Source organism: Octodon degus, unplaced genomic scaffold (assembly GCF_000260255.1).
Source record: "Octodon degus isolate 3935 unplaced genomic scaffold, OctDeg1.0 scaffold00197, whole genome shotgun sequence".
In the NCBI taxonomy this organism is placed as follows: Eukaryota; Metazoa; Chordata; class Mammalia; order Rodentia; family Octodontidae; genus Octodon; species Octodon degus.
In genome coordinates, this window is record NW_004524773.1 from 927,187 (window position 1) to 939,304 (window position 12,118).

The 12,118-nt window shown below is 52.2% G+C and overlaps 1 protein-coding gene across 1 annotated transcript in view; it reads left to right on the top strand.

Annotated features, from left to right (window-relative positions):
• The window catches only part of Strn4 (striatin 4), a gene marked incomplete at its 5' end in the record, with an annotated part of 28,325 nt that overhangs the window by 11,470 nt on the left and 4,737 nt on the right, over positions 1-12,118 (top strand). Inside the window, 7 exons of the mRNA XM_012517595.2 lie at positions 1,341-1,419; positions 3,819-4,016; positions 6,391-6,532; positions 9,159-9,318; positions 9,900-10,013; positions 10,331-10,446; positions 12,024-12,112. Coding sequence (XP_012373049.2) covers positions 1,341-1,419; positions 3,819-4,016; positions 6,391-6,532; positions 9,159-9,318; positions 9,900-10,013; positions 10,331-10,446; positions 12,024-12,112 — 898 coding nt within the window. The remainder of the gene's footprint in view (positions 1-1,340; positions 1,420-3,818; positions 4,017-6,390; positions 6,533-9,158; positions 9,319-9,899; positions 10,014-10,330; positions 10,447-12,023; positions 12,113-12,118) is intronic.

Genomic DNA, 12,118 nt, shown 5'->3' on the forward strand with positions numbered 1-12,118 from the left:
CACACCTCTCCAGCTGGCCAAAAGTGCCCTGAAGGCATTCAAAAAAAAAAAAAAAAAAAAAAAACCATCATCTGCTCAAGCTTCCCAGGCTGGGGCCCTGTAAAGAGGGCATTCTTCCTTACTGTGCTGGGTACCGTGCTGGTCTTCTGCAGGGTGACGTCCCTGTGTGGAGTGAGCTGTCTGAGGCACTGGCAGTGCATTACCTCCCTCAAGAGAGGGAGGCAGCTATTTATAGGGCGTTGTGAAAAGCTCAGAAAGACTTCATTGAAGAGGCAGTGTTTGTACTGTGTTGTCATTCAATTATTCCTCCAAGAAAAGTTTGTGAGGTGTTGGCTTTGTGTCAGAAATAAGGACATAGAACAAGGAAAGCAAGATTCACATGGTCTTTGCTCTCTAGGCCCATATAGTCTAAGCCCTTTGAAGGAAGAGTCAGTTCCAGGGCAGGAAGTGAGGGCAGTGTTGGGACAGGAGTCACTTGAGTGCCTAGAGCAGATGGTCAGGGTGGTGTGCCCCTTGGGCTGGCCTTAGTAACACTGAAGCTTGGCTGAGTGGCGCTTCGGGGTCTGGTCTGCTTGGCTGAGAGTGTTTATTACCTTAGGTCAGAGTCCTTCAACTTCAATGTAAGTTCCACACAGCAGGGCTGTGTAGCCTGAGACTAGTCAAGTGCAGCATAGGTGCCTAGTAAATACTTGATGCATAAAATACTAAACAAATTATCCAACTGAACCCTCACAGCATCCTCAGGAATAGATGCTTTTACTCCCTTACTTCCAGCAGAGGAAGCTAAGGCTTGCGTGGGTGAGCTAACCTGCTCCCCAGGTCCTACAAAGGTGCATGTTGTGCCAGTTGTCCGTTCTCTTAGAGCCAGGCCAGTTTCTGGCTAGGAAAATAGCAGCTAACCCTGCTGTTGAAGATACAGATCTGCTCTTTGCTGGGGGTGGGTTGGCAAGTGACAGGCAGAAGACCAGAGGTGAGGCGTGCTTCCAGGAGCAAGAATTACTGAGAACAGTTGGGATGGTGGTGCATGCCTACAAGACCAGCCCCTAGGAAGCTAAGGCAGGAGGATCACCATGAGTTGAAGGTGAGCCTGGACCGTGAGTTTAAAGCTAGCCTGAACTACATAGTGAGAACCTATTTCAAAAAACACACTTTTATTTTTTTTTAAATACTGAAAACAAAAGTGGGGGCCAGGGTGATAGCTCAGCAGCATAAGCACCTGCCTGAAAAGTGTGGGTTTAGGACACTGAAGAAGGGACAGCAAGTACTGGTATCAGTGTTGGGTGAGGTGGTGCATGAATGGCAGTGCTCTTAGATGGCCTCTTCCTTTCTCCTTGCACCAGTTCCCAATGGCCCCGTGGAGTCAGTCACCCTGGAAAACAGCCCACTGGTGTGGAAGGAGGGACGGCAGCTTCTCCGACAGTGAGTATGGGGGCTGGGATGGGATAGGCCAGGCCATGATACATTTGGCTCAGGAGATAACCCCAAAGACTCTGCAGTCCTTCCTCTCCCTGCTGGGGACATTGATCTCTCAGGATCCCAACCAGCCGCAGCTGGAATGGCTTGTTATCCTGGGGTGGAGCCCCCACTGGGGAGAGGCTGGAGAGGGAAGATTTGCTGCAGTTGCCAGGCTTGGGGACACTTGCTCTTGGAACACATATTCCTTAGTGCTTCTGTGGCACTTTTTGAAAGACAAGTTGTGTGTGGGGGGGGGGCTAGAACCCAGCGCCTCAGGCATGCTAAGCGTGTGTTTTTATTGCTGAGTCAGCCCCAGCCAAATGATGATGATGATCATGATGATAGTGATTACTGAAGAGATGCTTACATTTTGAAAAACATAGCAGAGCAAAAAGAAAAGTAAAAACACTCATAATTCTACTGCCTGAGGAATTTTATAGCCCATAAACATTTTTTTTCATAAACAATTTGATATGTGTATTGTTGGTCTTTTACACATTCCTGCCAGCCTGAACCACTGGTAATACGGGTCTGACTGTCCCATTGGTGTCTTGTACCACTTGATGGCACTATTTGTTGTCACTTGATGGGGCAGTAATACACATACCACTGGGGTTCAGGCCTCCTGGCGGCCAGACATGAAGTATGGACTGCCCATCCCTTTCATGACTGTGTGTGTGTTTGTGTAAGTAAAAACTAGGATTCCCCTGTTACTGTTCTTGCATTGCTTTTGCTAAGTGTTATGGACGCCTTCCATATAAATTATTTATGTTGTATTTCATTGAGGTGGTTTTTTGAGTCTTCCAGTACTGCAGACAGTGTAACAAATACCAGGCTGCTGTCCTTGACTTCCTGAAGTGCCATAGCTGGAAGTGCACCTGCCACCATTAAGCATGTGCAGACAATACTCCTAAATGACTATGAAAATATTGATGGGCCAGGCCAGGCCGGGTGTGGTGGTGAACCACTGTAATCCCAGCACTCAGGGAGGCTGAGGCAGGAGTACTGCCAGGAGTTCAAGGCCATGGGCTGGAGAGATGGCTCAGTGGTCTAGAGCACCTACTTAGAACAAGCTTGGCAAGGCATCAGGGACCGCGGTTCAATCCCCCAGCACCACATGCCAGCCAGCCCCGCCCCCTGGTGGGCGGAGCTGGCCACACACACACACACACACACACCTCTCTCTCTCTCTCTCTCTCTCTCTCTTTCTCTCTCTCTCTCTCTCTCTCAAATAAAAAAAAAAAAAAAAGGCCAGCCTTGGCTACATAAGCAAATTCAAGGCCAGACTGAACTGTATAGTGAGACTCTGCCCAAAAAAAGGCAAAAAAGAAAAAATGATGATCACGTGGGCCACACTCACGAAGTATCTTTTTTGTGCCTGGTCTAGTGCCAGACTACATTGAGTTGTCTTCTAGTCCCTGTCTTTTGCAAAGAACATGTAGAGTCTCCTCAATTTCATAGGTATTGGAAAGTCAAGATTCAAAGAGGGAGTCTGGCTCTCACAGGGTACCAGTTAATATGTCCAGGTTGGGGGGCGCCTCAGGCAATCCACCTCACAGCCCCCTTCTTAGCTGCCACACTCCCTGTTCTCCTGAGGGGGACAGCAGCCTCACCTGCACACTGGTACCTGACAGATGAGACCAGCAGAGGGAGGCAGGCGGCCTCTCTGGTGAGAGGTAGCCTCAGCTCCCCAGGCTCTGGTGAATGGACTGGGCTTCTCAGCCAGGCCTCTCTGAGAGGCAAGGAACTGTTCCCTTATCTTTTGAAGACACAGATACCCATAGTTGCCTTTTTATTCTTTTTTTTTAATTGCAGAAGCAATGAATACTCAATTGTAGAAGTAAAGAAGATGCAGAAGGGCCTCTATATCCCCAGGCCACTAGATAGAGGTCACTGCTACTTAGGATGTGTCTTTAGAGGCCTCTTGGGGGCATGACACAAGTGTGTATCTGTGTGGTATAAACCTGTACACACCTTTTTTTTTTTTTTTTTTTAAGATTGAAAACTGAAATCCCATGGAACTTGACATTTTTATCATACTGTTTAGCATAGCCACATCATAGCTTTCTGCTGTGGTTACTTTGGAGTTATAAAGCAGTTTGCTGTCACAGTCCTGTCCTTGGCTGTTGAGGTCAGCCCCATACTTGGGCTCTTGTCTGCAGTGTGTTGGGGACACCTTGAGCAACAGTGATTACATGGATCAGGGCTTCCATCAGTAGCAGTCTTGAAAGTGTCACAGGCTGGGATTATGGAAGACTGGTGCCTGCTCTTGTGTGGCCCCTTGGAAGGTGGTGGCAGTCTATGTCCTATGGTCTGAGAAGATGCACAGGGATGTCTGACCCGCCTGGCCCTGGCCCCTGCAGGTACCTCGAAGAGGTGGGCTACACGGATACCATCCTCGACATGCGGTCCAAGCGTGTGCGCTCCCTGCTCGGCCGTTCTCTGGAGGTCAACGGGGCTGCCGAGCCCAATGAGGGTCCTCCCAGGGCAGCACCTAGTCCTGGGAGCCTCAGTGGCGGCGAGTCCCTGCTGGTGAAGCAGATTGAGGAGCAGATCAAGAGGTGAGCCCTGAGCCTGGCAGGTACCTCTCCCCTGGCTTCATTTCCAGCCCCGACTCCCCAGGCTCAGGCCTGTGTACCCCTCAGCAGCAAGAACATTTACTGAAGGCAAACCCTGGGTGGCTTCCCAGGATATGTCCAGAAGCAGGACATATTAGTCACCACCTTCTGAAGGTCTCAGTTCTTTTTTTCATCAATGATTATTATTCAGCTGAATATATAATGTCATTATTAGGTGGTGCTAGTGTTGGAAAGAACATCAAGAGTGACAAGAGCTGGGGGAGCGGGTGCATGCCTGTCGTGCCAGGACTCAGGAGGCTAAGGCAAGAGGATTACCAACTGTTCAAAGCCAGCCTGAACTATATAGAAAGACCCTGTCTCAAAACAACAAAAACAAAGAGGCAAGAAAATCACTTGAACCCAGGAATCCATGTCTAGCAGGACAACATGGCAAGACTCCCCTTCAAAAAGGGCAGGGTAGGTAGGCAGGCCCTCTGTGAGGAGGTAACTTTTTGAATGGAGGGTAGCTAGATGGAGCATGTTCCATGCAGAGGTGATAGTGAGTGCCTGGGCTCTGAAGCAGGAAAGGCCTGGTATGCACCGGAAGCTGGGGTCAGCAGAGGGCCAGGGGGAGCATGTGGCCTGTGGTCTGTGGTGAGACTGGCTGTCAGGAGGCAGATCGAGGAGGGCTGCCCTGGCAGTGATAAGGGCTTTGGGTGATAACCTCAAATGACATGCCTATCATCCTAGCATTCTAAGACTGAGGCAGGAGGATTGTAAATTTGAGTTCACTTGTACTCACCCCAAAATAAAAAATAAAAATGGGCTGGGGATGTAAGTGCACAGACCCTGAATTCACTAAATAAATGTCATTCCACCTTTGGGGCTGTGGGAAGCCATGGGTTTGTGGCAGAGGTGTGACATGACCTGCCATGTTGATCTATTTTGAGGGGAGGCTAGAGGTAGGGAGGCTGGGTGGGAGATTTCTGCCGTGTCTAGGCAGGGCTATTGGAGAAGTGGGAGAGAGTTTCTCACTAAATTAGCCAGCCTGGGTTGTTCAAACTTGAGATCATCCTACCTCAGCCTCCCTAAGTGCTAGCATTATAGGTAGTTGCCTCATGATGTTCAGCACTGTTTGAGAGATTGAGGTGAAAGAGGGTGACTCCAGAGCTTGGTCTGAGTCACTGAACAGCAGCTCCTGAGGAGGGGAGTTGGAGGGACCATTGAGGTTAAACATGACTGTGTACACCCACATGGAGATTGCATAAGCTTGGGGGTCTTTGGCACCTAAACCTATCTGTGGTTCACCAGCACACAGCTAGTTTTGGAAAGCCACAGGACCGTGTACAGTCACTGAGGGAGTGAGTGTAGACAGCAGGGGAAGAGATCCAAGCACAGGACCTGGAGCCTCCTGCACCTGGAGGCTGACAAAGGGAAGAACGGGAGGGTGCTGTTGCTGAGTGGCTTTGGGGAGAGGAAGCCCATCATGACGTCTGCCTGACTGGCAGTGAGTGGAACTGTTCCGTGATGGAGCCAGGAGGCCAGAGCAGCAAGTGCTGGCCCAACAGCCAGGGCCAGGTGGGTGAGTCCATGGTAGTCTTTGCCAGTGGTGATCAGCAGCACTGGCAAGAACTCTGGGGTGACAGGAAGGAGGTGTCGGCGTCCACCTGCACTTGGTTCCCACCCATGTTCTACTGTGGGGTCAGAGTTGGTAGACATCCCTAGAGCACTTGTCAGGTTGTAGACTAGGAGGCAGATGCAGGAATGCCAGCCAGCTGCGGTGTGGTGCAGGCACCATGGAGTGGCTCTACTGGTATGTGGCCGAGCATTTGGGGGTGGCAGTTCCTCTTTACTGGGGGCAGCTCTGCCTCTGGCTCACCTGCCACTGAGCTCGTGGTGTGGTCTGTCTTGTTTTTGTAACTGGTACATTTTAGGTCGCATTCATCATAGAGTTTGTACCTGTACCTGATAATATTTTGCTGCTGCTTCTTTTCCTATTCACCTCTTCTCCTTTCAACTCCTTTGCCTTATTTACAAAGCTTTTGTTTCATTTTTATTCCTTTTTTTCTCTTGTCTGTTCTGGGTGGGCCAGAACTTGTGATCCTTCTGCTTTAGCCCCCATGAGTGCTGGGGTTAGAAGCACGTTTTCCTCCTGAGTTGGTCTTAGTGGGCAGGTATATTTAGGTTGGGGGTGGGTCTTGTTCTGGATGAGGCTTCCAATGGGTTATGGCTGGGTTGACCAGTCCAGTCAGAATCAAGGCTGTGGGTTCAGGGGCTTCGCTGAGTCCAGGCTCTGCTGTGAAGCTTGGGTGCCGTCTCATCTGGGCTTTGTTGCCTGGCAAAACTAATGTCCCATCTGCACCCTTGTTGTGGGCAGGAATGCAGCAGGCAAAGATGGCAAAGAACGTCTGGGTGGTTCAGTGTTGGAGCAGATCCCCTTCCTGCAGAACTGTGAGGATGAGGACAGCGATGAGGACGACGAGATGGACAGTGTACAGCACAAAAAGCAACGTGTGAAGGTGGGGTGTCCGTGTCCCTGTCCATCTGTCGCAGCTGGGTCCCCTCCTACAGCCTGGCTCTCACGTCTGACTGCAGAGGTGCTGATCTCACTTCTGTCTTCCTCTTGCCCTGGCACCCCAACACTCTACAGCCTCCCCTTCCTCAGCTCATGCTGTCCTAAGGGCCATTTCTTGGCCCAGCCCCACCCCACCCCATACTCACTGTTGTCTTGCCTGGGTGGAGTTGCAGGGTTTTACAGTGACTGTTGGTCTCTGTCTGCTCCTCCACCACTCAGGGGCTTTGTAGCTTTGTGTTCATTGGAAAGTGTGCCATAAAGTAATTTTTAAAACATTAAGTTAGTTATTTAGTTAGTTATGGTGCTATAGATTAAATGCAGGGCCTTTGTGCTGCGCTGCATCTCTAGCCCTTGTTTTTTATTTTGCCCAAGGCTGTGTTCCAACTTTCGATTCTCCTGCGTCAGCCTCCCAGTATGCTGGGATTCTAGGCAGGGACACTATACCCAGCTTCTCCATAAATATTTATAAATAGAATGAGTATGACTGGACCCAGTGTTTAGCCTGGGAGTTCTGTAGGATGTGGGTGTCCAGGCTGCTGATCCAGGCCTAGGAACTCTGCCCTTGGTGTAGGTCCAGGGGACCTCAGTACAGCCTCCGTATTTCCCACTAGGCCTTGCCTGCCAGGGCCCCGTGCCTCTGCCATCACCAGGATATAGCAGGTTCCTATTGCTCTGGTGAGCAATAGGGTATTTCTGGGAGAGCTCTGTGCAGGCAGCAAGGACAGAGACACACAGGTCCAGGCCCTTGGAGCAGCTTGTGTTCTTGTCAGTTCTTGTGTGTGTGAGGATGGCAGTGGTGCAGGCAGAGGCAGAAGTCTAGGAAATAGAGGGGATCCTTGGGGGTTTTTTGGAACTTAGCCTTCCAGTGGTGACCTCTGCTGGGACCCTCTGTCCTTCCCCATCTCACATTGGGCCCCCCTTTCCTGGACCTGACTGCACTGGTGGTGGCTCTGTACCCTTCTTATACAATCTCTCCAGTCTGTCCGTCCGTGTCTGCGTCTGTGTGCCGCCGCCCCCCAACCCCCCCCCTCCCCCCCAGCTCAGGATCTTGCCCTGTGAGGCCTTTGGTCAAGCCCTAGAGGATGATTAGTGGAGACACGGTGTTTTGAGTCAGGCCTCTAACCTTGCTCCCTGACTGGGTATCCTGGTCCCTCCTGCCCCCTGGGGGATTTTTACTATTTTTACTGTTTTTCATGTGTTTGTTTCTCTGGGAAACTTGTTCTGTTTTTGTTTTTTTGTTTTGTTTTGTTTTGTTTTGTTTTGTTTTGTTTTGTTTTGTTTTTTTTTTTGCAGAACCGGGGATTGAACTCAGGCCCTTGTGCTTGCCAGGGAAGCGCTTATTCCACTGAGCCATCTCCCCGGCCCCCTTTTAAAGTTTTTTTTGTTTGTTTTTTGTTTGTTTAAAACAAAAATTCCAGGCTGGCCTTGAACTCAGTGTTCCTTCTACCTCAGCCTTCTGAGTGCTGGGATTATAGATGTGTACCCACTCCCTGTGATCACTTTTTTTGTGCTCCCCTAGCTGCATATGTCCCTTGTGCTCCTTGGGCGGGCTGGCTTATGGATATGGTGTCTCCCAGGCTTCTCTGCACACAGGAGACCTGTGGCTTAGCTACACACGCAGACTGTGACCCAGGAGACCTGCCTTGTCTTTGGTTGGATCTACACTGAGGCCACCTGGCTCTGGCTGGAGGACTTGATGAAAATGAGTGGATGTGTAGCAAGGCCTGTGTTGCACAGTGGCTGCCCAGTTAGGAATGCAGCTGGATGACTCTTCAGGGCTTTTGTGACTGTTACCCTCTCAGAGCTCCAACTCCAGCTGGGCCTTGGGCATGCTACAATGTAAACCTTGACTGGCGCCTCTGCCCCACTCCTGTGGTACCCTGCTGAGGGCCAGTTGGCTCGGGAGAATCAGGGTGCTGAAGCTGCCCTGGGTGTGTGCCAGGCTGGGACTTGGTGACTTGGGGTGAGGGAGTCCTTTACTTTGCTCAGTCTTCACCATTTATAAGAGGCCAATCCCTACAGGAATAACAGTGGCTTCCCACAGTCCTGGAGGTCAGGGTGAAGCCAGAATGCAAAACTCACCCTGCCAGGGTCAGTTGCTGTCATCTAAGCAGGGAGCCTGGCACAGTGTGGCCACACCACCTTCACTGTTTTAATCACTGCTCTGGTGCTTGAGACACCAGCTCTGCTCTTTCACCCTTGAAGTGTGCATTTCTGCATGCCCCCTTGCACATTCAGGCACCATCCATCTCCTCTCCCAGGTTGCTGTATTACCTGACTCTGAGAAGCGTGTGTTGGAGAGCACAATGATCTCAGCAGAGTCCACAGCCCAAGGGGTCTCCACAGCCAAGCTGAGAGGGCAGCTCTGCCCCCATCAAAAGCCGTTTTGGGAGGTTCCTAGCCTGGGTTGCATCACAGTCCCAGCTGTTACTCAAGAGCAGCAAACTGGTAGCCAAGGCAGAAGGGTCTGAGGGGCATAAGAGGGCAGGAACCCGAGCTTACCTGTTCCTGGGGCTGAAACTGGGTGGGCCTGGAGCCTGAACACAATGCTGGTCTGGTCCATACTCTAGCTCCCATCCAAGGCCCTTGTTCCTGAGATGGAGGATGAGGATGAGGAGGATGACTCTGAGGATGCCATCAATGAGTTCGACTTCCTGGGTTCAGGAGAGGATGGGGAAGGGTCTCCAGGCCCTCGACGCTGTACCAGTGAGGGGAACCCTCACGAGCTGGGTGAGTTGGCTGTCTGGTCTTTCTCCTTGAGGGTGAGGTGAGTCCAGGGCCTCCCCTTTACAGTGCAGCCCCTGCAGCTGCTTCCTGCCCAGTCTCCCCACCGGATGGACATGCTTCCCGAGAGGAGAGGCCCGAGGAGCCTGGAGGCTCAGCTGGCTACCAGCCCCTCAACCTTCCCTGGAAAGTCCCAGGTCTACAGGGAGGGTGGATCTTCCTGAGGCTGAGCCTCCAGGCTGCTACAGTGAGCAGTCAGCTCTGGTCCAGCCCAAGGAAGGAACAGGATGAGAGCCTGGTGGGGAGAAGCAATGGGGGAGGGTGTCTCTTCCCTTTTCCTGTGCCCACCCCTGACAGGAGGGCCCACAGGGTCACATTCAGTGAGTGGGGGGGAATGAGGCTCAGGGAAGGATATGCCCACCACCTTATGGAATCCCTGTCTGCCTCGGTTTCCTCTGTCTCCTGCCTGGTAAGAGCTTCTCACTGCCTCACAGTTACAGCCGAGCCTGCTGCAGTGTAGTTGAGGGTGGGCACAAGATTGGGCTGGAATTGGTGGGTGACTCCTGCTATGTGTTTCATCCCTGCAGAGAGCCGTCGAGTCAAACTGCAGGGAATTCTGGCTGACCTTCGGGACGTGGATGGCCTGCCCCCCAAAGTGACAGGCCCACCTCCTGGCACACCCCAGCCGCGGCCCCATGAAGGTAACCCCCCATACCCCAGACCCTCGGGTCCATGGCAGAGGAGGCTGCAGAGCTAAGCCCCAGGCTTCTGTGTCTTCTGGGGCGAGGCCCAGCCTCCAGTCTGCAGCCTCCCTTGTCCCAAAAGTTCGTCTGTCTGTCTCTGTCTCCCTCTTTTTGTCTGTCCTGCCCTGTCTGTCTCTGTCTCTTCCTTTCCAGCTGTGATTCTCGGTCTCGTCCTTTTCCCCTCTCTTTCTCGCTTCTTATCTCCCTCTCTGCCTCTCTCTGCTTCTCTCTCTCTCCCCGGCCCTTTCTGCCCCTCCCTCCCCTCCCCCTACCAGGTTCCTTTGGCTTCTCCTCAGACGTTTTCATCATGGACACTATCGGGGGCGGGGAGGTGAGCCTGGGGGACTTGGCAGATCTCACCGTCACCAACGACAACGACCTCAGCTGTGATGTAAGTTCTTGGAGTGCTCCCGTAGGGCATCACAACTTGCCGGCCCTTGGCAGTCTCTGACCGTGTTGTGCCAGGCTTAGGCTCAGTCCCTTTCGTGTGAGGACTCTGAGGTCGTTCCACAGCCCTAGGAGGTGGCTCTTCCTGCTCACCCCATTTTACAGCTGGGTGCAAAGCAGACAGTGGAGGGACCTGGCCATAGTCATGGAGGTACAGAGCCTGCAGGACTTGAGCCTGTGTCTTACAGTTCACAGTTTTGGTTTCCTGTTCAACAGACCTCCCACCTCTGGTAATTTGGTCCCCAAGCCAGAGCTCCCCCAGGTCAGGCCAGTCTGGCACGAATAGGACAGTTGGCTGGAGTGAAGGAACCCTGTAGCCAGGGCTGTGCACTGAGCAGACAGGCTTTAGCTATGAAGACCCCTTGGATAGGCATGTGTGTGTGTTTTCCTGAGTGGAACAGGATCTCAGGTAATGGTGGCCCCAGTGGGGCTGGGGACACAGTATAGAAGTGGGGCAAGCACAGGGTCTGAACCTGGAGTGCTGTGCTATGGTGTCCTGCAGGCATCCCAGGTGTCACTCCTCCACCCCAGATGTGGAGGGAGCAGGAGAGTCACACAGCCACAGATCCTCTGGCTCCGAAGTCCTGTGGCATGACCTGACAATCTACTCATTGCATTTCAAAAACCTGCCCTTCCTGGGGCCCCCACTTAGCCACCAGGCTCCATTGGGGCTATGCTCCATTAGGGACATCTGCAAAGGCTGGTGGTTTGCTCCCAGATCTCCCCACTCACCTGTCTCAGCTCCATAGCCAGGTGTCTGATCTCAGTGTCTTCCTCTCTCCTGGGCTGCGTGACCTCTTATTCTGTCTGCTGCTTTTTTCTTCTTCTAATCCAGGCCTCCCAGGGTTGGCCAGAGCCAGCCCTATCAGTCTCCTCTGAACCCCTTGTGATCCCTCATTTTCCTAAGGACTTTTCTTAGGATGCAGTGCAGATTTTTGAATGTGGCTCAAACTTCAGCTTCTGTCAACCATTCTGGCTTCATCTGCTGCTGTCCTGGCTGTGTGCATCTCCTGTCTCTCAGAACCTGGCCCCTGCCCTTGCTGCCTCCTACTTCAGAGCGTCTGCACATGCTGCTTTCTTCTCCAGTCCCCATATACTCCCTCTGGTTTGGATAAGTTCTCCCTTTCACTGCCTTACGAGAGCCATTGTCCCCACAGAGGAGCCAAGCTGCCTAGTGTCCTGTGCCCTTGCGCATCTTTGGTTTTAACACTATTGGAGTTCTTGAGCCTATGCACTTAGCATTTGCTTGTCTCCCCCAAATCCCCTAACTTCAAGAGGCAAGGTTGAGGGCCACCTTTATCTGCCCAGACTATGACACCCTGCAGGAACTTGCTGAATGGGCACAGAGACCCCTCAGACCATGAAGGAAGGGGTAGATTAGGGCCCATCAGGGCCAGAGCCACTCTGCAAGGACAGAGCCATGGTCTGGGTTGGGGAGAGAGAGGTCATGAGGCCCAGCATCAGTATCTCTGTGACTGCCAGGGTGACAAGGGGACGCTGAGGCAGTTCTCTTCCCTCCAGCTGTCTGACAGCAAAGATGCCTTCAAGAAGACATGGAACCCTAAGTTCACCCTGCGCTCACACTATGATGGCATCCGCTCCCTGGCTTTCCATCA